The sequence below is a fragment of the Anabas testudineus genome, chromosome 6 (genome assembly GCF_900324465.2).
Source record: "Anabas testudineus chromosome 6, fAnaTes1.2, whole genome shotgun sequence".
In the NCBI taxonomy this organism is placed as follows: domain Eukaryota; kingdom Metazoa; phylum Chordata; class Actinopteri; order Anabantiformes; family Anabantidae; genus Anabas; species Anabas testudineus.
This window is the reverse complement of record NC_046615.1, coordinates 16,701,262-16,727,697: the sequence shown is the minus strand read 5'-3', so window position 1 is coordinate 16,727,697 and position 26,436 is coordinate 16,701,262. Positions and strand designations below refer to the sequence as shown.

General features: G+C 41.0%; 4 protein-coding genes across 6 annotated transcripts; 3 read left to right on the top strand and 1 right to left on the bottom strand.

The window, feature by feature from the left end:
* Positions 1-23: 23 nt before the first annotated feature.
* On the bottom strand, positions 24-5,840 carry LOC113166192 (methionine aminopeptidase 2-like). 2 transcript variants are annotated; one of them, XM_026366184.1, is made up of 11 exons: positions 5,577-5,840; positions 4,720-4,830; positions 4,459-4,518; positions 3,646-3,748; positions 3,194-3,355; positions 2,798-2,979; positions 2,527-2,621; positions 2,255-2,351; positions 2,067-2,170; positions 862-977; positions 24-666 (listed from the first exon to the last, which is right to left on the bottom strand). In XM_026366184.1, exons 1-11 carry the CDS (start codon positions 5,743-5,745, stop codon positions 414-416), a joined length of 1,452 nt encoding a protein of 483 aa, XP_026221969.1. In that variant the 5' UTR covers positions 5,746-5,840; the 3' UTR covers positions 24-413. The 2 variants fall into 2 exon arrangements, with proteins under 2 accessions (XP_026221969.1, XP_026221968.1); XM_026366183.1 differs by having other exon boundaries at positions 25-666; positions 4,720-4,833; positions 5,577-5,837.
* A 445-nt stretch (positions 5,841-6,285) lies between these two features.
* On the top strand, positions 6,286-9,550 carry LOC113165701. Its single transcript, XM_026365396.1, has 11 exons — positions 6,286-6,530; positions 6,604-6,692; positions 6,790-7,244; positions 7,484-7,543; positions 7,633-7,732; positions 8,035-8,241; positions 8,328-8,477; positions 8,621-8,741; positions 9,121-9,246; positions 9,345-9,464; positions 9,542-9,550. Exons 1-11 carry the CDS (start codon positions 6,471-6,473, stop codon positions 9,548-9,550), a joined length of 1,497 nt encoding a protein of 498 aa, XP_026221181.1. The 5' UTR covers positions 6,286-6,470.
* A 157-nt stretch (positions 9,551-9,707) lies between these two features.
* Positions 9,708-13,412, top strand: LOC113165398 (uncharacterized protein C3orf20-like). 2 transcript variants are annotated; one of them, XM_026364829.1, is made up of 8 exons: positions 9,708-9,931; positions 10,243-10,471; positions 10,729-10,809; positions 10,904-11,261; positions 11,874-11,990; positions 12,578-12,720; positions 12,824-12,940; positions 13,090-13,412. In XM_026364829.1, exons 1-8 carry the CDS (start codon positions 9,757-9,759, stop codon positions 13,190-13,192), a joined length of 1,323 nt encoding a protein of 440 aa, XP_026220614.1. In that variant the 5' UTR covers positions 9,708-9,756; the 3' UTR covers positions 13,193-13,412. The 2 variants fall into 2 exon arrangements, with proteins under 2 accessions (XP_026220614.1, XP_026220615.1); XM_026364830.1 differs by having other exon boundaries at positions 9,795-9,882.
* Positions 13,413-13,941: 529 nt separating this feature from the next.
* Positions 13,942-26,111, top strand: LOC113165853 (FYVE, RhoGEF and PH domain-containing protein 6-like). The gene is made up of 21 exons (XM_026365625.1): positions 13,942-14,165; positions 15,078-17,061; positions 18,565-18,715; positions 19,812-19,891; positions 20,207-20,237; positions 21,432-21,583; positions 21,885-22,041; positions 22,176-22,263; positions 22,745-22,795; positions 22,890-22,948; positions 23,035-23,106; positions 23,339-23,407; positions 23,549-23,632; positions 23,715-23,794; positions 23,878-23,980; positions 24,100-24,243; positions 24,606-24,711; positions 24,825-24,919; positions 25,003-25,131; positions 25,247-25,386; positions 25,475-26,111. The coding sequence occupies exons 1-21, from the start codon at positions 14,141-14,143 to the stop codon at positions 25,509-25,511; spliced, it is 3,837 nt and encodes a 1,278-aa protein (XP_026221410.1). The 5' UTR covers positions 13,942-14,140; the 3' UTR covers positions 25,512-26,111.
* The last annotated feature ends 325 nt before the right edge of the window (positions 26,112-26,436 follow it).

Here is a 26,436-nt window from a genome sequence, read left to right as displayed (position 1 = left end):
ATTTAGAAATATAAATATTTCATAGCAGTTCTTTTTTCCTCACAAGGCCATGAAGCGTTGCTTTTTTTGGCAAGTTGGCTGCCAAAAACATTTTTGCAGTATTCTCTTGCATATATGTAATTTGCTTTTTCTAAAAGCAGCATATTAAAAGATAGCTAAAATGACAACACTACGTTTCATATAGATATGCCCTTTGTCTATTGGTACAATCCTTTGGAATTGAAACATTAGTAGGCTATGACCAAGTCTTCTGCTCTTGCTAAAACAGTTGCATAATGGGACCCAAGCAGTGAAAATCTATCTCAGAGAAATATTGCATATTTGCTATCAGTCACTGTAGTCAGTCAATAAAGAGGTTTGTGGTATCTGAGCTGTCGTGCTCCTCCTGGTTTGCCTTGAGTTCTGGCGCATGCTTAGTAGTCATCTCCCCGGCTTACCACCTCCTTGCAGGTGGGCCTGAGTAGGATGGTGTGCTCATACTGGGCGGTGTAGCTGCCTTTGATGTCACAAAGAGGTGGGTACGGGTCTATGATGCCAAGGTCACACAGATTCTTCAGCGCCATCAGGTACTTGCTCTCGCCCAAGCGGTCCAACCAGCGGCGGCAGAATGCCAATGTGCCAAAGTTCTCATTGATCACATTCAGCAAATGTTTAGCCCTTGGAAGTCTGCAGCACAGTGACAACATACAAAGTGAGACAAATGATAAAAAATCCAATCATGCAGATATGATGCTTGATTTACACCTTCTCATTAGCTTGGAAAACAGAATGTGAAGAGCAGCCCCCCACAAAATAAATATTTTTTTAGAATTCTTATTTTGAACACAAGTGATATGAGATAAAAAAAAAAAAAACAGCAACCTTATTGGCACATGTCCAACATTGAAGTTTTTCATGTAATGTGAACACTCCATGTCATCGTGCACTGCACCTCTTCCTGTGCTGCCAAATGTCTCAATGGCGTAAGTTTCACCTTCCTGAGAGGCAATAAAAAAAAAAAGATACATCATTTTTATTTGGTTGTTGAAATAAAATGTAGGTTTCCATTAAACTCATCTATGACAGCATACAGCATTATGCAAGGGTGAGTGGGTGTGATGTCACTGAAAAGGACAGAAACACTCAAGGGGGCAGAGAGTAAATTGAACAAAACCCTCAAATTGTCAGCAGCTGACATATTCATGTGCACTCTATTAAAGACGGTAGTGTCCTTTCAAGAGCTGTGCCTCCTGTGAGCTGATTGGATGGGTTTCATTGACATTTTGTGTTTCTATCAGCACACGGCTGTTGTCAGAGTCCCCGTGGTATTGGCTGATAACACTGCGACACCCTTTCTCACTGCACTGATAATCATTCAAAGTGCTAGCAGCCCCGTGGCACGCCCAGCTGCCACTCCAGGCGTGCACTCTCTGATCGCAGAGAGGCTAATGGCTCTGTTATACCAACACACTTCATCTAAAAATACAACACGCAAAGCTGCCACATCAGCAGCACGCTCCTGGAACCATCAGGTAAAAAAAGTTTGACACAGCAACTTGCCAATTAAAATGCTTACTTCTGTCCAGTGTACTGCAGTTTGGCATGCATTCATCTCGGTGTAGTCATGAGATATGTAAAATAGTGCAAAGCCATCTCCCTGAAGTAGCACAGGCCTGTTAATAAACACTGAATGCCCATGTTTTAGTGCTCACACGGTGAAATGAGGGGCTGGGATTTCAACACATGTTGCTACTCGATTTGGCTGGTAATTCCATTAAAGGTGTAATTAAATGCTGACGAGGGTGACTAAGAAGCTATTAGAGCAGTGAATCGGAACACTTTTCCACATCCACATCGTAACCCTAACCAGCCACAAGTTCTTCCAATTACAATAAAGAATTAAATAGGGTTTATTTATATGCAAGGCCGAGCAGAACAAAGGCTTAATTTCATTAGTAAAAAAAACAGAAAGAGTGCAGTCCTGTTTAGTGTTCCTGAATATACTGTAATTCCATCCAAATATGTCTAAGTTGAAGAAAATATATTTGATTCAAGAAGAGTAAAGGTGTGAACACTGGTGTACAAACCTCCATCCTAGTGGCCTCTCCGCCTTTAACAATGGGGACTGTCTTTCCTGAGTGTATTCTGTACTGTCCAATAGAGTGGCCATTGAGGTTCCTGATAGGCTTCACTGTATGGAGAGCACCACACAGAGGTTTAATAATTAGGAAGCCTGTAGTACATTAACTGAAGCTATAGTATGACCTCTAATTACCTTGATATGTTTTCCCATCTATCTCCACTTCATAAGACTCCATGACCTCCTGAATGGTCTCACCAATGTCACACAGACGCACATCAATTCCTGCAAACTGCAAATAAATCAAGAATCATCACATAGATGTTTAATTATAATACATTATAATATAGAGATTCATATTAATGTAAGTGTGTTCTGAATGTTTATTCTCATCATTTGCATTTCTTTGTATAAGTGTAACAGGCAAGACAAAGATGCACCAATAATGGGAGGAACAGCTATATTACCCTGATACCGGTGTTTGTTGCATCTCTCACAGCCTCCAGCAGCCTGTCATACTTTGGATTAAAGGTGACGGTGAAGGCACAGTCTATTATACGACCTGAAAGACCCAAAGTCTTGATTATTCCTTACAATTGCATGTTTTCAATTTGCAGTTTGTATTCATCTAGATGTGAGACTAAACGTGATAATGTAATCATAATTTTACCACGTCACAATAAGCGAGCCCAATGTGGAAGTCCAAAAGCACCTCAAGAGTTATCAGTGAGCTCTCACCATTGATGTGCGTTCCAAAGTCAATTTTGCAGACATCATCGAAACGCAGCACGGTGGGGTCTCCTGCGTTTGGGGTATAGTGGGCAGCACAGTGGTTGATGGAGCAGCCGGTGGGGAAGGCCAGACCTGCCTTCAGCCCATTTTCTTTGATGAGCCTCCTGGAGCAGTCCTCTAGCTTTTCGCTGCCAGTGACAGAAAGCAGTACAGTGGATGAAAGACATTAGATGACAAGTACAATCAGACTGTTGTTAGGTAAAATAACACATCCACAAGAGACTGCCACCACGAGTGTCTGCTTTTGTTTCTAAGATTTTAAATCAGTTTTACGTAGGAGAAGAAAAATCAGTTCAAACAGTCGAGATTAAAATCCTACACACGTTTCATTGTTTTTCTCACCAGATGTCAATCATAGTCATCCCTGGTTTGATCCAGCTCCTGACATAAGAGCGGACCTGACGGTGTGCCTCGGCTGCCTGCCTGAAGTCGTTCCACATCTCCTCATTGGCCCTGTCGAGCGCGCGCTTCTCCTCACTGGTGGTCCTCCATGCTGCGCTGCGCCTGGTGGGAGGCAGACAGGTACACCACAGGGAGGAGGCACTTATTATTTTCTCACTATACAAATATTTAAAATGAGCATATTACACAAACTTGCAGGTGATTATGAGGCTTTTTATCTGAGGACACAAAATGTATGTACACCTGAACAAGAAACACAAAATATTGCAAGTGATTATGATGTTTACTAGAAATACTGTAGGCGCAAGTCAGAGAGACCTAAATAAAAACTAGGCATGTTACACAGTGGAGGACTACTGCTGAGCGTGAGGGACGATGTGGAGGTCACACACCCGTCTTTCGATGGGGGATATTCACACTCCTCTCCCTTTGGAAAGTCTCCGTTGGGATACAGCTCACAAATAGGGACTGAGGGAGGGTCAGTTTGTCCCTTCACTGTGGCCCAGATAGAGAAAAGGAGAAGTCGAGAAACAAATGAGGAGAGAGAAAAATCACACAAGTTACCCTCCGTGTTCATGACATTTTAATTTAACTAAAGAATAAATGTACAGTTTCTTCACTTACAGATCTAATTAAGTGAGCCGCCCTAGAGTAAAAGAAACTCACTGAACTGTGTAGCTAGAAATTTCTGTAACGATGGAAAAGCATTTGAATTATACAGGGGTTTATAATGATATATATGCAGCAACATTTCAGTTTGCTCAGTCCTCTCTGTAACACTAGCATTGTGTTGAATGTACAGTCATTAATTTTGTCCTATCTGCATGACATGTAAGGTCCTGTCACGTTTTTGTCCTACACCTCCTGTGTCAGTGCTCCACCATGCAACTCTCATGACACTAATTAACCGAGTCAAACTGCTTTTGCACCCTTTAGCAAACAATTTAAAGTAATTTCGATGCAGTTGACTCAGGATGTTGAAAATCAGCACACAGAAGCTTTTGCTATAGAACCCTTTCAATGCAATGCAGTTTATAAAGTCTGTGTTTCTATTGCATATGACATTAATATTCTGTGAGAGTGGTCACAATTTCAGTTTAGTTCTGACTCTGAGAGTTGAGTAAATGTAGTTAAAACAGGCACGGAGTCATCTGTTGTGGACTCCAGAGATGCATTTTGTCATAAAGAGAAAAACTGCTTTCAACCTTTCTTCTTCTTCTTCTTCTTCTTCTTTTTTCCAGCTGAGTTCTCTCCCTCCTCTCCATCTGTTGAAAGCATCATTAGTTTCAATACAGTTTGCAAAGTGAGAAATATCGACAGGGGCTCGGGCGTAATTCCCAGTGAGCTGCTGAAAATCAGATATCACATTGCAGATATGAACTGCTGAATTTCACCGTGCACTTTCAGGGACTTAAAGTTCAGCACAATAGCCACTGCAGGTGTGGATGATGGTGGTAAGGAGTTACCTTCTTCTCCATCCTCCTCCCTCTCTTTGTCGTCCAGTGTTTGTAGCTCCAACTGTTTTGTAACATCACCGGCACCTCCGGCTTCTCCATCCCCCTCAGCCTCATTTGTCCCTGCTGCAAAGTCACACACCCTCGTGCATGCATGTGCAGGTGAACACGCAGTGGCACATGAACATGCAGGGGCAAAAACACACGCACACACACATGCACACACACACACACACAGAGAGAGAGAGCGAGAGAGAGTAGGTAAATTAGTGATTTCAAGAAAGTGCATCCTGAACTTGGCAGAGTCTTTGCATAAATTCTTTCTATACCTTGGGACTCAATAGCCTCAAGGGCATATGTACCTTGCAGCATTATGACATTTAGCCCTTAACACTCAGTGCTGTATGGACAAGACTTGACTTAGGGTAGGTTCAACTGCTCAGATAGTGTGGGATTTTTGGGTTAGGGCTGCAGTCATCATCATGTTTTTGCATACGAGTGGTCGTCTTGCGCTAAAACTGTGGATACTTCTATTACATAATGCCACGCAGCTCAAGGGGGATTTATAGGGCAGAACACGTTTAATCTGGAGTAAAATCAAATTATATTCCACCCAAGTCTTCAAATGTCAGTTTTCAATCCGTTTGGATGTTAAATTCCGTATCTCAGAGGATGTTATCAGATAAGTACACTCAGTCCCAGCTGTAGCTGCTCACAGTGAAACCATTGGACTGCAATAGTCTCTGACAGGTTGAAAAGTCTCCTGCCCGCAGTATTCAATGCTGGTGGTCACTGTCGAGTGGCACTGACGGGGAGAAATGTGCGCTATTTTCTCAACGACCCTCCAACCGCAAAGTGATGCCTCTTACCTGGTGCGGAGGTTTTATTCCTCTTCTTCTTTCTTCTCTTTTTCTTCACCGATTCCGAGGCGTCCGCGTCTTCTCTGTCCTCGTTGAAGTCGTCCCCATTGAGAAGTTGAGGCTCCACTTCGCTCTGTGGCTCCGCCATGATCAGCGACTCAGAGGTAAAGTGACGCATAAGATGCTGGGAGCCTCCAGTGGTGAGAGCAGAGCGTGTGCCGGAGACAGCTGAGCCAATAATGAGCCATTAGACGATCTCTGTGCAACAATTTGACCCGAATACAGGAGGATGATCCTCATCTGTTCGAAAGGACAAAAACTTTCCTCTGTCATCATTTTTTTTTTCCTGTAGATATGTTTCCATTCGGGGACAAACGGCACTAGGACATCAGCACAGTCCCACAGACAGTATTCTGCTGAGGGTGATGGTTATTTGAACACCATGCCTCGAAACATGGCCCCTATAAGCTGCACCGCGTGTTACAATCTTCACTTTCTCTGAACCACGGAGTCGCTGAGACTCAGGTTACCTGGCTGTGTGCACCTGTGACTGCAGCTCCTCAGCAGGACCTCGCCAGTGTCCACATTGCCAAACGCCCGACACCTTATCTGTTATTGTGAGTAATGTTTTGTTGATGGTCCGCCACAGATAGTCTTTCAGTCAGTCTGTCGATCATTAATGGTGCGTAACGCGAGTATTTGGAGACGAGCGTAGAACTGTATCCAGGCAACTAACGCAGCGCCGTGAGCGGATACAGGTCCACGGACTGGAGTGAAAGGAGGATTTTAAAAGCCCTTCAGCTGTGTTTTGTTAGTATTTTATGTCACATGGACGTGTTTAGTGCGGTTTTCTTCTAAAAGAGGCATCATCGAAAACAAATACCTGTGGATTTATATGAAACAATGACTTCCCATGGCGCACTGGGTGAATTCAAAACTGGCCCTCTGTATTTCTTTGACCAGGTGGGTCAATGATCTACTTTGCTGACTGTAAAGTTGCTGCAAGACATTAACCATTTCCTTTACCTCTCTGCAGCCCACAGGACGAAGACGAATTAAAGGGACACGAAGCAACATTTTGCATTTCAGTGTGCCAGAGGAAGGAGCACAGTTGGAAGATACAAGGTCATTTATACATTATCGATACACATTACAGGTTTGTCTCTGATACTAATGGGCAATCTGTCTTTTGTTTGTTTGTTTGTTTTTTATTTTCACATAGCAATCAAGATAATGACAAGGATGATGAGCTCACTGAGAGGCTGACAGGTGAAACAAATGGGGACGGAACACCTGATACTTCACCGGACATAAAGGATCACAGTCCGACGGACGCGTACAAGCGAGCAGCCCCTCAGTTATTAAATGAACTAGCTGGCCTACTTTCACAAAATAAGTGGATAGTGGAGAGATATATTCCTCACGGGATCGTAAATATTCTGAATTACTCCTGGCAGGATCTGACTGCAGGGGCGAAGCACTCGAAAGGTCCAGATCAGACTTACAAAGACCAGTCCAGAGGTTCCGCACAGTTGGATGACACTAATCCCCAGTTGTCTGCCATCGACAAGAAGGAAACGGAAAGGACAAATCCGTGTGTTGTGGGAAATTCAGAGAGAAAACCACAAGTTAGTTCAAATGCGCGCATGAAAAAACGCAAACAAAACTCCAAAATAGGTAAATGAATTCCTGGGTCCCAGCTCTGTGGAAGCTCATTTCAGCCAAGGCAGAGAAAGAATGATGAGAATATAAAATATAATAATGAAGCACCTATATTAAATAATACTTTTCTGCTCTTACTGTTATAATACAGGGCTTCCTAAGGTCATGTTACCTTCAATGACCAGTACATCAAATGGTCACTATAGAAAACCTCAGGTGATAAATTGACTAAGCTCCATATTTTCACTCTCCAGCAGCTCAAAACTCCACCATGGTCAGTTTCTCCATCTTATCCAACAACTGTAGAAGTTCAGGTATGACATGGAGTTGCAACATGGTGTTTAATAATGCCTGGTGTAACTGCTGTTGACTGACTGCTGTGTCTTTGCTGACTTGAGTCCAGGTTGGATCATTGAGCCAAAGCAGCCATCCTGTGATGAGCCTCAGCAGATCAGTTTGTGTCAGTGGGTGGTGGAGCGACTGCATGCAGCCAGAAATCCCGAGTATGTTGTTAAAACTGCCACGCTGCATTCATAACACATGTTAGTCCAAATTTGATACATCAGATTTTTTAGGGATTTCGTTGATTGGTTAAGAAAACGCGGTCCAATACTAGACAAACATTCCCATCAGCCTCAGCTGCACTTTGTGTTTAGTAGTTTAGCAAACTGGGATTGTGAAAGCATTTTATGCCTTTATGTGCTGCTGCCTTTACATGAGAAGTAACAAGTCCATGCTGAATGTTACATGATATTTTGTTATCTAAAGTTTTTTTAACTTCTCAAAATTGCTCATTATCACACAGAAAAGTGCAAAAAGCTGAGAAGAACCAGGACAAGCCACTCCTACTGCGTCACTACGGAGGTGCAAAACCAAAGGACAGGAGAGCGAAGAGAAAGACCCAGCCTTCCACTTTAGTTAACGGGATACCCCAGATACCAGAAGTGATGCAACAGAATGCAGCACAGCAGAAGCTACATTACAGGATCAATGATGGCTCTTCCTTCATATAGTATCCTTCTCTCATCTTGTTTAACCATAGCTAAGTGGATTCTAGAGATTTAGATTGTTTTTTAACCCTTGACCCCATCCTCTCAGCTACCCCTCTGGTTGTATGGCAGTATGTCAGAGCCACTCAGGTCTGCCCTGCGAAGGCTTCTACACAAACGTATTCAGTGACAGCCAGTGTCCAGCTTTCCTCGCGACTATCACAGCATCTGGGCACGGCACTGTTACACACCCTCTAAGGTGAGTCTAATATAGGAGAATGCATATTATCATTTAAATGCTACACTAATCACTACTATTATACAGCCTGTAAAGAGTTGTATAATGTCTTGCATGTGTGACAGCTTAGATAGTATGTTAATCTTCCTTTTCGGTTCCTTCAGCTCCACCATCGCAGCAGTGTGGGACCAGGATGGTGGATTCATGTGTGACCATTCGGGCAACATAACTAAGCAATGGAGATGGAAAACAGACCACACATTGAGAGGGAAGATTGTTATACAGGTGAAAATGCAGCCAAAGATTTATAGTATTTAAAAAGCACCTTTTCTTTAGTTCTTTACAATAAAAAATCATAGAGTAATGTCAATGTTAAAGCTACTGTGCTTAAAGAACAGGCCTGTGTTAGATAAAAAAAACAACTAGTCAAATCTGGGGTGGTCCTGTCATGTGAGATGTAAGAAAAATGTCACATTTAGGGAAAACACACCACTGATGTTTGATCTGCTGATGAACTTATTCTTTCTAACAGGATCAGGTTCACATTTCAACATGTTTCATGCACACTAGATGGATCTATCCACTACAACTTATGATATTTTCAATTGATCAAGACTGTTTCCATTTAAAGTAATATTTGAATGTGTCCTTTTGTCTCCTGCAGTTGTCGGATCTTATCTCTGTGAGACTGTTCAATGGTACTTCTGCCATGCTCAGCTTCAGGTGTAACAATGAAAGTGTTCAGCTCCCTCTTTCTGCCCTGTCTAATGTTAAACAATCACAGGAAATGGTGAGATCACGATTATTTAGTGTACAAATGATCGTCTTAAATTAAAGGATGTATAGAAATAAAAAGGCAAGTTAACAACATTTAATCTATATTAACAGGCATGTTTGCAGACTGATGCAAAGTTTACTTCTGATGCTGCTCAAAACCTTCTGCTGGCAAGAAAGACAGAATCTCCTGCTGTGTCCCTAGAGAGCAAGAGGAACCTGACATTAACACCTGTAAGACAATACAATGTTGGACCATCACTTCTGCACACATGTAGGAGGTCTTCTTACTGTTGCCCTCTGTATTTAAGACTATTTAAGGCTTATGATATTAAGCAAATTGATGGGGAAACAGAATTTGACAAAACAGAGGTATTAAAGATTGTGAAACATATTGTAAAATTGTAGATATCCGTTTCATAATAAGATGTTTTGAAAAACTTTCATTCTTTATTCAGCCTCTAAAGTTCTTGCAGGTACCTTGTGTTGTTCTATATCATATACTCCACCATGCGAGTAATGATGTATGGCATCTGTGTGCTCCTCGGAGGTCCTCCAGATGGTCAGAGAGGTGGAGGGACTGCAGGAGCCATCAGCACAGTGGAGAAGAGGAGGCCATGCTGACAGGGAGCTGAGGAGGCTTCAGCAGAGAGTGCGAAAAATCCTGGATGACTGGCTGGCCTATTATCGTGCAGCCATTGGTACCTGCCAACTCCGAGTTTGTCAACACAGACTTTGTAGCTTGTGTGTTCATGATAAGATAAGATAAGATAAGATAAGATAAGATAAGTACTTCAATGATCCTCTAGGGGGAAATTAACTAAACATTACACTGAGCAAATCTGACCCAGTGAGGTTTTTAGAGTAGTTTGATGAAGTACTAAAACCTCACAGTATCACCTCATCTTGCAAACTCAACATTATTGAATAGTTCCATCAGGATCTTGTTCACGGTCACTCGTGTCACTTGGTGTCCGTGTGCATTTCTGACTGACCTCTTCCTCTCCTTCAGGTATCAAGTGTCCTGACACACAACGGATGCCAGATGTCCCACTGAGGACCAGGCCGAGTAGAGAGGTACAGTCAGCTGCTCTGCCCTCTCTGAACCCATCTGAACGGACAGATGCTAAACCAGTCCAACCAGAGCAGGGCAGGATGGAGCTACAGAAGCTGCATAGACACCTGTCAAGAGCACCAGCAGAGCACCATAGACCTCCTGACTCCTCCATGAAGCTGCCTAGGTGGATCTATCTATCTATCTATCTATCTATCTATCTATCTATCTATCTATCTATCTATCTATCTATCTATCTATCTATCTATCTATCTATCTATCTATCTATCTATCTATCTATCTATCTATCTATCTGCTTGTCTAACAGATTGTTTGATTTGTAATACTTATGGAGACGCACAATTTATTGATCAGTCTTGAGTGCATGAGCTCTGCTCGGCTTTATGAAGGGACAATTCACTATTTTTACCTGAATGCTGCCAGGACGCCTAAGAAAGGAGCAAAGGAAGAACCTTGTGTCACACACATAGGACCCCTTCAAATTCATGGAAACATCCAACTAGAGTAAGAGCCTAAACTTAAATGTTATTATGTAGAAAATGGCATTTACTGCAGGTGATTTTCAGTGACAGCTTTGTTATTACCTTCACCCTATCAGGTCAGTGATTATTCCGAAGAGTCTAGACTCACAGCCCCCCACTGTCAGCCACTGTCGAGCCCCGCTGTCTTTCATCCCCTCTGTCCCCCTCACCGTCTGCCCTGTGTTGCTGAGAGCTGCCCTGCTGGGGGAAGGAGGACGTAGACGATGCTGCTGCAGTGCTACACAGATGCCAGTGGTTACGGACCTCGAGTATGACGCCTTCGTGATGGGTCAGCCTCCACACAGTCAACAGATCCTGGTGGTGTGTGTGACTGCGCTGCACCAACCTGTCCACACACAGCCAGTGCCTGACCAGAACACACTGGAGCAGCTGTACAGGAGGAGGAACAAGCACAGAACCATGCCCTGCACCCAGGTGGGAATGCTAAATAACAAAAAACAATACAGACGTGAACAAATTATTGGCACCCTTCCCTTAAAGAAAGAAAAACCCACCAAGGTGACTGGAATAACCTGAAACTAACAAAAGTATGAATAAATAAATATTTACTAAAAATTAACTCATGACAATCAGACATTGTCATTAAGAGTTACAGAAAGCTCTTGATTGAAGTGATTGCCTCAAAAGGTTGTGCAACAAAATATTAAGTTAAGGGTACCATAATTTTTGTCCAGGTCAGTTTCATTAGTTTGTTTTTTTTAAAAACTTCTGTTGAACCATAACTCAAAAGCAAAGTCTGATTTTCACAAGTTCATTTTTAGTAAATTTTTATTCATTATCACTTTTGTCAGTTTCAAGTTATTTCAGTGACGTTTGTAGGTTTTTCTTTCTTTAAGGTAAGGTGCCAAGAATCTTTGTCCACGTCTGTATAAGGAACATTCTTCTGTCCTTTTGATAACCTGCAGAACAGTCACACATTCAGTTTAATCACTAGCACAGACATAAAACACATCCTATGTTCAGTAGACTGTTATATATATTCCTGGAAACCCATTAACAGGTTGTTCTTCATTGTCTTTCGCTCAGTGCCAGATGGATTCATTTCGCTTGGTGAGGTACGAGATCTCAACAGTGGAGCATGGTTGTGGAGTCGATAATGTTCTGCTGCAGCAGCGACACAATGCTGATCCTGGGATGGTTCTGGTCAGTAAATCTACTGCAGGCTCTGCTGAAGGCTGCACGCTCTGCTCAGAGCATGTTTTTTGTTTTTTTTAGCTGCCACTGGATGGCAGCAGCAGTGCTTGTGTGAATCAGTGAAAGATATAGAAGAGTGTGTGGAGGGGTGAAGAGCTGACCCCGACATTTATTATAACTGCAGGCTGACAACCTTTGAAGGATGAGGATTCTTAATTACAAAAGGGAGATCTAATTTTTTAAAGGCCAAAGTCATGACAACTGCTGCACAGATTTTTGCTGGCAGATGAAAATCCCTGCTTCAGTCTATAAATCAAACACAGAATCATAGTGACATGAAACAGTGTTTGTACTTTAATACTTCTTTCCAGATGTCTTTCAGAAACGGAGGAAGAGCAGATAATGTGACAAGATAATGTAGTCACACCCTACTTATTCTGTGTTGTGAAATATATAAATAAAAATGATACATCAGGAAGTGATTTGACTTGTGCTGTAAAAAGATAGAATCAACATAATGGCTGAAACCACTTCTCCATAACCAAATCTCTCAGTTTCTGCATATATAATAAAAAAAATTTCCCTGCTAATGACAGATGTACTTCAGAGGGAAGCTTCTCTTCGTGGGCTTCATAGTTAGTGATCACAGCCGCTCAGTCATGGACCTTCAAAAGCAAATCTCTAGAGCCAGGCGAGACTACAGATTAGGTCTGAGCCTCCCACCAGATCACAAGTTCAGGTACTGCACCATACCTGTTGTGAGTCTTATTTACTAGAACAAATAAATTCATTTAAAAGTTCACCTCTTTGATGTTGTTAATGGTCTTTTTAATCCCTTGCAGCGACACAGTGAACACTCCTGCATGCACAGATGCACACAACTCACAAGATGCAACACTTGCAAGAAGTGATGACGCAATGCTGCTTGCTACAGTGGAAAAGGAAAAGGCCAGAGTACGGTATGTGACTGAATTAGTGACATAAGAAATAAATGTCAAGCTTTTCCAACACGTGTTTTCATACATCTTTAGCACTTCTGCTTTTTATTCTGCATGTGTTATAAATTACGACCACTTTAATGTATCTGTAACATCTTCACCCTGAACAGAAAAAACTCCAAAGTTCCCAAAGCGACACCCAAACGACAAAGATCCTTTTGCATCACACCAAAAAAGACTCCCGCATTTCCTCATGTTCCTGTTATCACGTAGTGAATCTGCTGCGGTGATGGGACTACGTCTGTATCATTCTTCAAAGTTTCCAGAGTTCATCGGTGGGAATAAAACATTTGGTTAATGTGCCGTCAAACTGCAAATGCCTAATTTGCTTACTGTGCAGCTTTGTGCCACTCATTAATCAAACCTGTTAATCAGGCACTGAGAAGCACATCGGGTCATCTAAGACATTCAGTAACTGCAGATGTCTTTTTATTTTTTAGCAAAGATTGAATAAAAACATTGCACTATCCAGTATTTTGTCTTTCTTATTTAACACTCACAGCTGCTGACAGTGTCATTCATTGTTTTTCTTGACAGCCAGAGCTGTTTCCTGTAAGAATGACTGATCTGGTGACAAAATGACAGCATGATGTCACAAAGAAAAACTTTTTTTAGCTTCACTTCCTTTATCATGCATCACACAAAGCATCAGCTGGCTTCCCCTCATATCTCTAGTTTCTTAGTCACCCTACTGCTTAGCAATGGTGATGTATGTGGAAAGATTTCTGTGCCTGCCTGCAAGATTGTAATTAAGAGTGGTTAAAAAAAAAGTCTTAATACAAGTGGTTAATAAATCATGAGATCATTTTTGCACAAGATAACTTACAATGAATGACTTTCTATTACACTTTAGTCGTAGTTAATGATTAACTTAATTAAAGTTTACTGTCACTGAGCTTGTGTTGTGATTGGTTGTGGCTGCATTTGGCTCCTGAGGACCCCTAGTGGATAATTTTGGATGGAAACTAAAAGGAAGCTCTCTTACGCAGCGCAGGCGGACAGCCAGGCAGTGTTCACGGTTTGCAGCAGGATCACAAGCGTTGCTCGAACAACATGTCGATTTTCAGACATATAAATGTCCAGCTTTAGTCGCACTGTATCGGAACAAGAAGGATGGTTCACGCTGCTCTGATTTGCAACAACTGACAAAACTGAAGCGAAATGAGTGAAGCGACGATGAACTCAGGTGAGTGAGTGTTTATCAGATCAACGAGTTGTAGGAGGTCACTGCTGACTGAATATCAGTAAATAATCAGTACATTTATTTAAAATGCACTAGAACAGTCACTTATTGGTTACTTTATTTATTTGTAACATAAGAAGATGACACAAAATCTATTCAAACAATCCTTCAGTGTTAGGACTTCAAACAGGTTTAAGACCAACACAGCTGGACAGATAACACAGACTGTGTGTTGTGTGTTTCTCAATATATTATGGTTTCCAGTTAATGATCGGTTGTGTAAGAATTTTCCTAATTAAAAAGGATTTGATTGTTTTTTCATGAGCTCAGGGTGAACCTGTGGTTTGCCAAATGGGAACTATGTTATTTGCTTGTGAACAACAGCTCTTTCCGTCAATGTTACAGTTGAGATCAAAACAGAACATGCCAGTGAAGCCAGATACAACAGTTTGGTTGACTCTTTTCCAGGCTCTGTGTCCCCCTCCTCCTCTCCTGTTAAACTCTTCATTTCTCCTCCACTCCTCCTTCCCTGGCTATTGACATGGGCCATTAGCAGGATTACTGTGCTGTTGTGTGTAGTAGCAAATAAAAGCCATGTGATATTTGAACCCCCGGAGAGGTGCTTTAGTACTTTACAGTAGTTTTATGTTAAGCTGTCACTTGCTTAGGATCAATGCTACAGAGCAGATTTAAAGAGTGCAACCTTGTCGGACCAGCATCTGTCACTGAAAATGCGTCAGATAAACCATCTGGATATTCACAACATACTATTTTCACTGGGTCAGATTAAAGACATAATCCCTTTGTGATATTTCAATCTGAAACTGTATTCTGGCACGTGATCAAGACTCTGATTCGTAGGAGATAATGTAGCACAAAATCTCTAATGTGTATCTTTCATTTGTCGATTCTCAGGAATGCACAAGCCACCCTTGGCCCCTAAACCAAAGCTGGTCCAAAGCCCAGGGCGGTCTCCTGCAACCCCAAGGAGTGACGGTCTCACGCTTCCATCTCCTGGCACACAAAGGAGGGCCAAACCTGCACTTGCCCCCAAACCCTGCCTCTCCAAACTCACCAGTGCTGTGGAGTCCAAAGCTGCCGCTTCAAATAGCCTTCACCAGACGACCGTAACTGAACACCCTCGAACTGTTGGTCTCCTCAACACCCAAAATGGAATACAACAAGAAAACAAAAAACCAGATTGGGATTATGTTATTCCCATTTGCCTGTGTACCCAGCAAAACTGCACATGCATCACAAACACATCGCCACACAAAGACAAAGTGGAAAAAGATTCGAAGACATGTTACAGGGGCAAAACTGAAGAAAGCAGAAAGCTTCTTCCCACATCTCGTGTGGATAACAGTGACAAGAGAACAGACAATGCTAAGAGCCAGGTGTCGAGCAACGATCCTCCACAAACTGTTTGTCTGACTGCCTCCAGCAAGAGCCACCATAGTAACCATAAGCATATTCCTCACAGAACATTGAGTGATGAGGCAAATGGTAACGTAATACCTCAGAGTGCACCTGGGCAAGGACTAGAGGGAAATCCTCCTGGCTCAGAGCAAATATCTCGTGCATCCCAGCCCAAATCTGCCCCAGCAGCCCCTAGGAAACCCTTCCCTGTCCCAGTACCACGGAAACCCAGGGCAGCTGTTCTGGCCCATCAGGAAAAGGTGGAGGATAAAAAGGAAGAGTCTGTAAGCCACAGGGGTAGGAAAGTGAGCGCTGGAGAGGTTAATGTGTCATTAGAGGGGAAGAGCAGCTCATCACTGTCTGTCAGTAAATCTGTTAATGAAAACAAGCAGCCAATTGTAGTATCTTCCACCAAAGCCTGTACTCCACCAGCACCTCCACCCAAGAAAAAACCTTTTCTGTCTGCACCTGAGAAAGCACCAACCTCTGGTTCTAAGACAATCCTAAAGGATGTGAAGAAGGAAGAGCTGGGCTGGGACAGCAGCATCTATGAGATGGAGGTATCAGTTGACAAGGAAGATGAAGAGGTGGAAAGGGAAGAAAGGGATCATCAGGAGGCAGTCTACTACAATGTCACACATTATCCTCCTTCCAGCAGTTTGCTCACTCAGCCGGAGCTCAGCCAACCTCCTGCCATCACTGTGGCAGCAGAGGAAAATAGGGCGTTAGTCAAGGTAGCTCCAAAGAAGCCCCAGAGAACCAGCAGCCCAATGGCACGGACGCAAAGGAAGGAATCCTCAGAGGAGAAAGGGGGAAAATATGACGATGACAAAAGGCATGTCCCTCATTTACAGGATCGTGTTTTGAAGAAGGCTGTTTTGGGGGAGCTGCCTTTGCCTCCAGATGGAAAAACACAGAGTAACCGCCCAACAGCTAGAGTCAACAGGTCTTCTCAGTCAAGCCTTAGCAAACAGAAAGCCAAGTCGTTCTCTGGTGCTGACATCATTCGCTCTGAAAGACAGAGGAAAAACTCTTTCCGGAAATTGCTGGACCTGAAGCTGTCTGTGAAAAACATAGTAAAAGGAGGCCAGAGTGCTGAGACCACAGCAAATAATGATAAACAAAGTGTGGACAAGGACCCAGGCGAAGGTCAGAACATTGCAGAGCAACTGGTGCCTGAACGTAAACTCTCATGCCCACTGGTCGGAGTGGAGCAAAGTGTGGATGATGATGAGTTTTCTCCTGGAGCAGAAGAAGCTGTATACTATGAGAACATCTCTTGCTATGAGGATATACCAGACTACATGAATGTGCAAGCGATAAAGGCAGTATCATCCCCTCAGGTCTCCGCCTCGCAGCATACAGCCTGGCACAGTGAAATGTATTATGACGAGGGCATTTATGAGGAGCAGCAACCATATATATCCGTCAAGAAAAACACTGAACACCAGCAGTATCAGTCACAAACAGCTCACGACAGGTAGATAATGGAGTGTATTATTTCTCTCACTCTGTCTGACTTGTTTCTCTGACAAGATCCTGAACTTGCGAGAGTATCTTGCTACAGGAAAACACCTGCGCCTTCTTAAAACCAATCATCTATCATTTATGAAAAGGGAAATTACAGAGACGCCTGTCAAGTTTGACCAGTATGGTGGCAGGCATGCAGAAACTCTAAGGTGTTGATGTATCGTGGGTTGACCTAATAATTTAGATTCCATATAACATTTTTTAAATGTATACTTTATACATTAGTTTAGTACATTAGACAGACTTGAGCCTAGCAGTGTCACCAGTGCATTCCAGCGTGAGGCTTAAAAGGTATTTAAGCTAAAAGCATTAGAGTTATTTCTCCATTTGAGCTCCTCATAGCAATAAAAACTTTACTTTAGAAAGCAGTTCATATTTGCTTGTTCCTGTAACACAACGTAATCATCAGAGCCCAATGTCAACACTTGAAACTGCTTTTCATAGATGGTGTCTATGAAACCTTTGACAGTGATCTGTGGTCTGAACAAGTGGACTAACGACAATATTGTTTTTGGTGTTAGATGTTCGTACTAACTTCTTTTAATGTAAATGTGATGCTCAACGCATGGCAAAACAAAAGAAAGGAACTAAAATGTTTTGGAGTGAAGTGAACCGTTGAAAGTTTGGCGGGGGCACGCAGTTTTGTTCCTTAAACAGCTCTGTTTTTATTCTTGGGAGTAAAGTGTGTAATTATCCTTTTATGCAAAGCGCTCCTGTTGTGTTGTGAATGACCAGAGAGCAGAAGTCATTTGGAAAATAAGATTAGGGCTTGTGTAACTTTGCACTCTGCCTCCCACAGCTTTAGTTGAAACTTTGCAACAATCACATGTTAAAAACACGTTGGGCAGCTCACAACCACAGACCACATGAAGCCCTAATTAAAAACAACAGCTATTGTACACATGCCATAGTGTGTAAGACTCATGGAGACTGGCTTATTGGCTCTGCTTACCTTTGTCTTGGCTTATTTCTTTTTTTCTGTATTTTTCTTCAGGGCTTTGTTTCACATGTAGAACTCCCTTGGGAAATTGAGGCATTTAAAAAATGTAATTTATCTCTGTTGCAGTTTCCTTTTAGCTCTTCATATCTGCTCAGATTTTAGCTTCAAGGTTAAATGAAAGTGTGTGATGTTTGTTGGTTTGTGTTTGCTTTGGAGTTATTGCTGTTGGACTTGGCAGCATCTAATGAAACTTCTGGACTATGACCTGATGCACACAGCTGGATCATCAAAAAGTCAAGTGCTCCCTTTCCTGTGTGTTTTTTATTACACCTCCCATTTGGTTACAGCAGGAAGTGTTTAAATACTGCTGTAGATTTTGTTTCTAAAGACAGATTTCAAACCTCATCACTTTTCTCTCTGATGTTGTCATTTTCTTATACTTGCTTCCTGTGCATTTTCACAGCACATCTGTCTCTGTCCTTCTCTGACCACACCATCTCACCCTTTTAACAGAAATTCTGTCAGTGAGGAAGAGCAACCTGAGGGTGATGGCGCCTCAGATGATGATTATGATGTCATGCCAAACAGCTCAGATGAGGAGGATGCGGCTGACAGCAGCTCCATCTCAAGTAAAGGAGAAACGGAGCAACCAGAAAGGAGTATGGTGAGAAGAACAGACAGTTTGTAATTTATGACTTTAGTGCCAAGGTTTTCTCAAAAACATTTCCTGGAGACATCTCAGAGGACTTCTTCTTCTTCTTGGCCTTGTTAAACCCACAGAAAAGACGTTTTCTTCTTTTTGACATTTTGCTCCCTCATTTTCATTGACGTCATGCTTAACTGTTATGTGTTCATATACATTGGCAGGTTATTAGGTAGACATAGGTAAAATTAATTTAGTCTTGTGATATATCCTCATTCTTGAAAGTGATAATGTTTAGGTTTTGGTAAAACTGTGCTAGAGAGGTTCATGCTCATTTTGTTTGACCACCCCACCATGTGAAGGTCATCTGAATAATAAATTACTCACTGTATATTACAGCAGCACAATTTCACAACTACATAAACTACATGCTCCAAAATAGTCAGATCCTTTCAAAAAAGATTCTTAGTCATCCAGATGAGGTCATCAGGAAGTTGAATGATGGCAACTGAACTTCTTTGTTTAATAGGTCAATATGTTTCACTACTCTTCAAAGTAGCTTCTTCAATCTAAAGATTTAAGGTTTGTATTCTTGGAGACCACAAATTTATCCTTGAGAGTTGTGGTAGCCGAATGTCCACTTCAAAGGACGGCCCAGCACAGGAAGAGTATCACCTCACCACCAGAACCAGCAGTGTACCACCATTTGAAGGACAAAGGACATTCATTGGAGGATAATGATGTTCACGTTTTGGAAAGAGAAGATGGTACAAGAGGGGCAAGTGAGAAGCCATACAGTACGTGTTTAGGTGGAAAAAGCTTCCCTCAACAGAGGAGGACTTAGACACGATCTGTCTCAAATTTAATATGGTGTCCTTTCATCCATCCCCATGTCAAACCAAAAACCACCCTGTTTACGCAGGACAGTTACAGTATGGTGCATTAGATTAGATTAGCTTATTAGCTATGCCTAATAAATGTGCAGCTGAATATATCAAGATGCACGTTCATTATGTGGAATGTATCTGTTGTGAGTAGTTTTGTTACGAGCCGTGATTGAACAGTGATTTATTATAGTGCATTGTAATTTCAATAATATGCATGTGATTTCTTTTAGGACCTTTGTCAGACACAGAATGGACAAAAGAAGAGCAAAATTCAACACATCGCAACAGAAGTCATGACCTCTGAGCGGGTGTAAGAGTCTTAATTTAATTTGTTTTAACATATAGATTATTGAAATTGTATTAGAAAAACCTCAAATTCTCTTACTGAACATTAGTGTTATCTAGACATGTAGCTAGTTTTGGTTTTATTTGCCCAGGTTTATAGATGGTAACATCTCATTTTAGAAACAGTGATGCCACTACTATATTACTATAATTAACAAATGTTTTAAGAAAAACAGTTAAAATAGGTTTGCTTGTTTTTCTAGTCCTCTACTACTTAAACAGCTCTTGCTTGTTTTACCTACATTGTACTTACTTAACTTTTCTCTTATTTATTATTCAGGTTTGTTGATGTCCTGAAGCTGCTTCATGTTGTAAGTATCCTCACATCCTTTAGTGTTCACTTAAAAAACACATTCCACAATTACTGTGTTAAGAGCAGAGTCTGTATGTGCTTGATCTAGTGCTAGTCTGCTGCAAGCCCACATTCTCCATGTGAGTTTGATTATGCTATCCACAGGGGCACACCCCATGCACAATAACACTGTGTGTAGACGCAACTGCTGTCTTGCCCACACAGCTCACATTCCTCCGTTTTCTCCTAACTTTCAGTGGTTGAAAGATCAGATACTGACACGTTAACGTATATATTAAATGTCTGGCAATTATCTATCTAATAGTTGATGAGAGGTTTTAATTAAACACCAGTTATTTAATCACACGTACAAACAGAACCACAACAGCAGGTTGTGTCAATTTTAAAAACAGGACATAAAGTATACTTTATAGTATCAAACACAGATAAGCACAAAGAGGAACAGGCTCAATTTGTTTTATAAAAGGAATTGTCAGAGATGTGGCTTGACATGTAAAAAAACACAGAATGACAACTACTGCTGTCATAAAGCCTGATGTAACATGACCCTCCCTTGTACCTGTGTTTACTTCAAAGTAAAAGTTATTTTTGTTGTTTTAATAAATCTACATAAAACCAAGTGAGATAAAGGTCACAAAACAAGAATGTAGTAAATAATGACTCCTCACAGCAGAGGACAGACAGGAAGTGCTGGAGTCTCTGAAGACTGTACAGGAATGAGGCCAGTAATGAGGAACAGTCATACCAAGAATGTGGAGGTGACTTAGTGTTCACTCATTCTCAATCTCTGCCAGGCAGTCAGCCAGCGTTGATTTGTTGTGAGTCATTTCGTTTTTTTTTTATATATTTTGTCAAATCTGTTACCTCATGGACCTCTTGTCTGTCAGCTGGTGTGGCAGTAAGAGATCACACATGTTCGCCACAGGAGCTCACGACTGGGTGCCCAGTCTGCTCCGCACTGCTTTCAGTGCATTGTGACTCAGTGTCTAGGTCATGGGTCAGCAGTATTTCTCCATTTTTGTCTTTTATACTTTTGAGTTATCTCATTTCAGTGTTACGTTATGTTTTTGGAAACAAGTTGCATGATTTTGAACTCAGATTTTTATATACCACCTTTGACGTATGCTAGGTTTTCCCCATTGTGCCTGAGTTCCTGTATTTGACCGTCTGATGTTTAATCTGTGATCTACAGGACTTCCGCAATGCGGTGTCCAACGCATCTCATCAGAGTGGGAAACCTGTGATTGAAGAGCGCATTCTCAATCAGATCCTGTACTACCTCCCACAGCTCTACGAACTCAACCAAGACCTGCTCAAAGAGCTGCAGCAGAGAGTGGCCAAATGGTACAATCAATAAATAAATAATGAATAATGCCATCAACACAGAAATAGACATAATGAATCCTTTGTAATTGCACAACTTAAAAGAGTCTTAAAAGGATTCACTTCATACATACAGCAACATATTAATGTCCATGGTTTAGAGTTGCATGTTTAATGACTGCATATTGGTGTAATATTTAGATGTCAACGTGCTTTGTTTTGCATATATATGCCACTGAAACAAGATATAATTATGGTTTACTGTGCAGCTGTATTTAAGGTATTGTTGCATGGTTCTTAGTCTACCTTTTTCTGTTTACAGGGATGAGAATGCACAGCTAGCAGATATTTTTTTAAAGAAAGGGCCCTATCTGAAGATGTACTCTACATACATTCGTGAGTTTGACAAGAATGTGACTCTACTGGAAGAGCAGAGCAAGAGAAACCCAGCGTTTGGCGCTGTAGTTCAGGAATTTGAGGTAAGAATGCACTCGCTCAACCTGTTTTCATTATCTGAGTGATGAGGATGTGACTTAATGAAGGCTTATTGTGTAATGAAAGTGTCTATGTTCGTTCCTGAAAATGGGCTTTAATGTATGATTCTTTGTTCAAGGCCAATCCACGCTGTGCTAACTTGGCTTTGAAGCATTACCTACTGAAACCCGTTCAAAGGATTCCTCAATACCAGTTGCTGCTCACAGGTAGAGTCAGTTTCACAGCATTTAATTAATCAGGCGTTTCTTTTAAATCCAGGTCACCTTATAATTATAATTATGTGTTCATGGTGATGGTGATGTCTCATTATAAACATCATACTGCCCTCTGGTGTGCAGAAAAAATAAATAGAGCATAACTTGGAATTTCTGTATTACTTCTACAATCCTCATTTAACAAGGTTTTTGAAGTGTAGCCCAAATCAGATTTGGTGACATAACACAAGCTTTAACATGAGTGGGCTTAGTGGTTCATGAGACTAATGGATCATGGTCGGCCACCTGGTGCCAAAATGTGACGAATGTTCCTTGTGTCACTCTTGGATAATTGCATTATGTAAGCACCTGCAGACCTTTTTATCCAGGATTTTACTTTCAGATTCCAGGAATTTACTACAACGCTGAACACTTTTAACTTAGTGTACAAAGTATTTTTAACTGCTGACTTTGAAATGTTTGTTTGTTTCAGATTATCTGAAAAACCTGCCGAAGGACTCAATTGATTACAAGGACACACAAGGTGAAGCTTTTTATATCTGTATACTGGTGTCCGTGTTTTTGAAGCACTGTATGTTGCGTACATATTTTACCTTTACAATTTTTCTTCCACTCAGCTGCCCTTGCTCTAGTGAAAGATGTGGCCAATCATGCCAACGACATCATGAAACAAGGGGTGAGAACCAATCGACATGTTCTCTTTACGTGTTGATACGAATGTGTCATACTGGTTGCTGACGTCTGCTTTGTTTTACAACTCAGGATAACTTTCAGAAGCTGATTCAGGTGCAGTGCAGTCTGAATGGCCACCATGAATTAGTCCAACCGGGGCGGGTAAGTCTTGTAAGGGTGTTGGTTGGAGTAGATTTGCATTACTGTACTTGTATTACCCTTTTAAATGTAAACCACTTGCACTTACAAAAGATTTTTTCCATTAATAATAAAACTTCTATCTATAAAACATTTAAGCTTGATGGTTCATTTGAAAGTCATCTTTATTGCTGAATAAGACAAATTCAAAAGCAAACATGAATCAGTGTTTTGTTGTGACATTTTTATCCTCTAGATATACCTGAAAGAGGGCGTCCTGATGAAGCTATCCAGGAAGATCATGCAGCCCAGAATGTTCTTCCTGGTATAGGACACATTTGTCTCTTCCCTCTCTTACTTTGTGCACATGTAACATAGAGATAATACTTGAAATAAAATACATTTTTCTGCACTTGAAAGGACAGGATTGACAGAAGGAGTTGTTGTTTCTTTATTTCTCCTTCAGTTTAACGACGTATTGTTGTACACAACTCCTGTTCAGTCAGGCCAGTACAAGCTCAACAACATGCTGTCTCTGGCTGGGATGAAGGTGAGAACGTCTCTTCTTATTTCCTTGCAATTATATCTTATCTTCTGTTATCATAAGACATATAACATTAGAATAATTACAGGTGAGCAAACCAAGTCAAGAGGCCTATCAGAATGAGCTGACCCTTGAGAGTGTGGAGCGCTCTTTCATCCTCTCTGCAAGGTAATGAGCAGAGAAAATCAAGAGTAATTTAAGATCTGTTAGTACTGTGTTGATGTACTTATCAGTATTTTTTCTTCCTGCAGCTCAGCCACAGAGCGAGATGAGTGGCTTGAGGCCATTTCTACTGCGATCAGTGACTTTACCAGGAAGAAGATCAGTTTTATATCTGGAAAGCCTCCAGAAGAGGTAAGATAAAAATAGCATGTGTTTCCTGTTGCTGTATGCTGTAATTGTTTATGGTAAACTTCATAAATGAAGTTTATGGGATACATGGGTTGTACTGTGTTTGTTTGACTTGTATCCAGGTAGAACTGAAGGAAGATGATGGTGCTCCTTTGGGATCCAAAGCCCCAGTATGGATCCCTGACCCACGAACCACCATGTGCATGATTTGCACCTGTGAATTTTCCCTAACATGGAGACGACACCACTGCCGTGCATGTGGAAAGGTAAAATGACAAAAAAATGGTCAGAGTGGGAAGAAATGGCCTCTTTATTCTGATACAAATATAATTTATGTACATTCTGAACCACAAAATAAAAAACTGTATATCGCAGCAGACACGATTAAAGGAATTGTTTGAAATTTTGGAAAATAAGATTATTAACTTAATTTGTCAAGAGCTAAATAGGATTGATGGAACTGCAGCCAGTTGGCTCAGCACAGAAGCTGGAAAATGCTGAAAACAGCTAGTCTGACTCTGTTTAAAGGAAATCTAATCCACCTACCAGAATCACTGGAAAGAAATGTCTCAGTCCTCAAAGCACTAACCTGCACTGACTCTTGTTGTTTGTGCTATCATCCCATCAGGTGGTGTGTCAATCCTGTTCCTCCAGCAAACATCGTCTTGAATACCTAAAGAACGAGTTGGCACGAGTGTGCGATCAGTGTTTCATTGTTCTTGTTCAGCAGAAAAGTAAGACTGGTGATCTCCTGGTGGTTTTAATCACTTTGTATTGTAAATCATCCTTTACATTCTCTGTATTAAAAAATGGTTTATGTGTATTAATTAATACCTCTGATCATCAGATGAAAGATCCCCAACAGGAGCTACAGTCCCTGGAAACAAAGCAGGCTTTGCTAAATCCAGGAGGAACAAGAAGATACCTGCAGCCCTCAAAGAGGTGGCTGGTGCACTTTTCTGATCAGGATGGACTGTTGCTTATAATGACCAGATATCTGATTAAATGTGTTTTACTTGTTCCAGGTGTCAGCGAACACACACAACTCCTCTATGAGTGGGTATCTGCAGAGGTCAAAGGGCAATAAAAAGCAGGGGAAGAGGCTGTGGTTTGTTATAAAGGACAAAGTGTTGTACACATATGCTGCAAGCGAGGTAAGGTCTCCTATCTGTGCCAATGAGCACCCAGTGTTAAGTTATAATTTGACCAACAAAGGCTGATCTTATGCCGTCTTTTTTGACACCTGTCTTTTAATACGTCTTCATGTAGGATGTTGCAGCCTTGGAGAGTCAGCCCCTGTTAGGATTTATGTTGAAACCAGATTCATCTGACAAGTCAAAGTTTAAACTCTACCACAAAAACACACTTTACTACAATTTTAAAGCTGATGATGTTCAAACAGCCCAGAGGTACAGTATTAATAGTGATGCTACTTCCTACTGTATATCTGATGACAGCAATAACAATAACTTATTTTCCCCTCTATATTTTTAACAGATGGATCAACTCATTCAAAGAAGCTACTGTCCTTTAATATGAGTTTTATGAAGATGTCAACTTTTTTCTTTCTTTTTTTGCTGTGAAAATGTTTTACCTCAGCCTTCTCTAATGTCTGTAAAAAGCATCTGCTGGATTGAAATTAATCCAAATATTTTATTGCTTTTATCAGATTAGCTGTAGTTACCTTGTACATTGTTTTAAAGCACTCCTGTGGAGCTACCTGTCTTATTTTTATATGTTAATATGAATATTTTCCACCAGGATTTTTGTAGTATTGCCCTTAAGAATCACTTAACAATCTGTAGCTATGGTACACTTCAATTATGTCATTGATCTCTTTAGCACAGATTTGTTAATAAAAGCCCACTGTCTACAGATTTGTAATGAATAACGTTCTAATGTTTTGTTTCACATTCATCCAATAATGTTCAACTAATGATGTAGATGTTTATTTCACACTTGTACACAATTTGCACTTGTGATGCTTGTATAAGAAAGCATCACCTTATATAATTGAATCTCTTTAAATTTGTGTCTCACCTGACATATTAATGGTATAACTTGGGGAATATTTACATGTACTTTGACATAATTGTACCACATTGTGTATTGTCATTAAATCACCTAAATGCTGGTATATATAGTATATCCTCATGCATTGTAAATTTAGATAATACATTAAATGTCAACTTTCCAATAATAGAACTAGATGAACTAATGCTGTCACAGTCATCTCTACAAAGAGGGAACAAACTATTTGGCTGCACATTGTGGCGAAAAAAGCTACGTAAATAATTAATAGTCTTCAAAGGAGGAAACGGCAACTTAAATAATCGTCAATGCAACTTGAGCAATAATAAGTAGTTTCCGTGTAGACTCTGAGTCACATCAGTTTCAGTGGAAAATAAAGTTTCTGTTGCCACATCAGCAGATTTTAAATTGTGCAGCCTTGAGTAGCA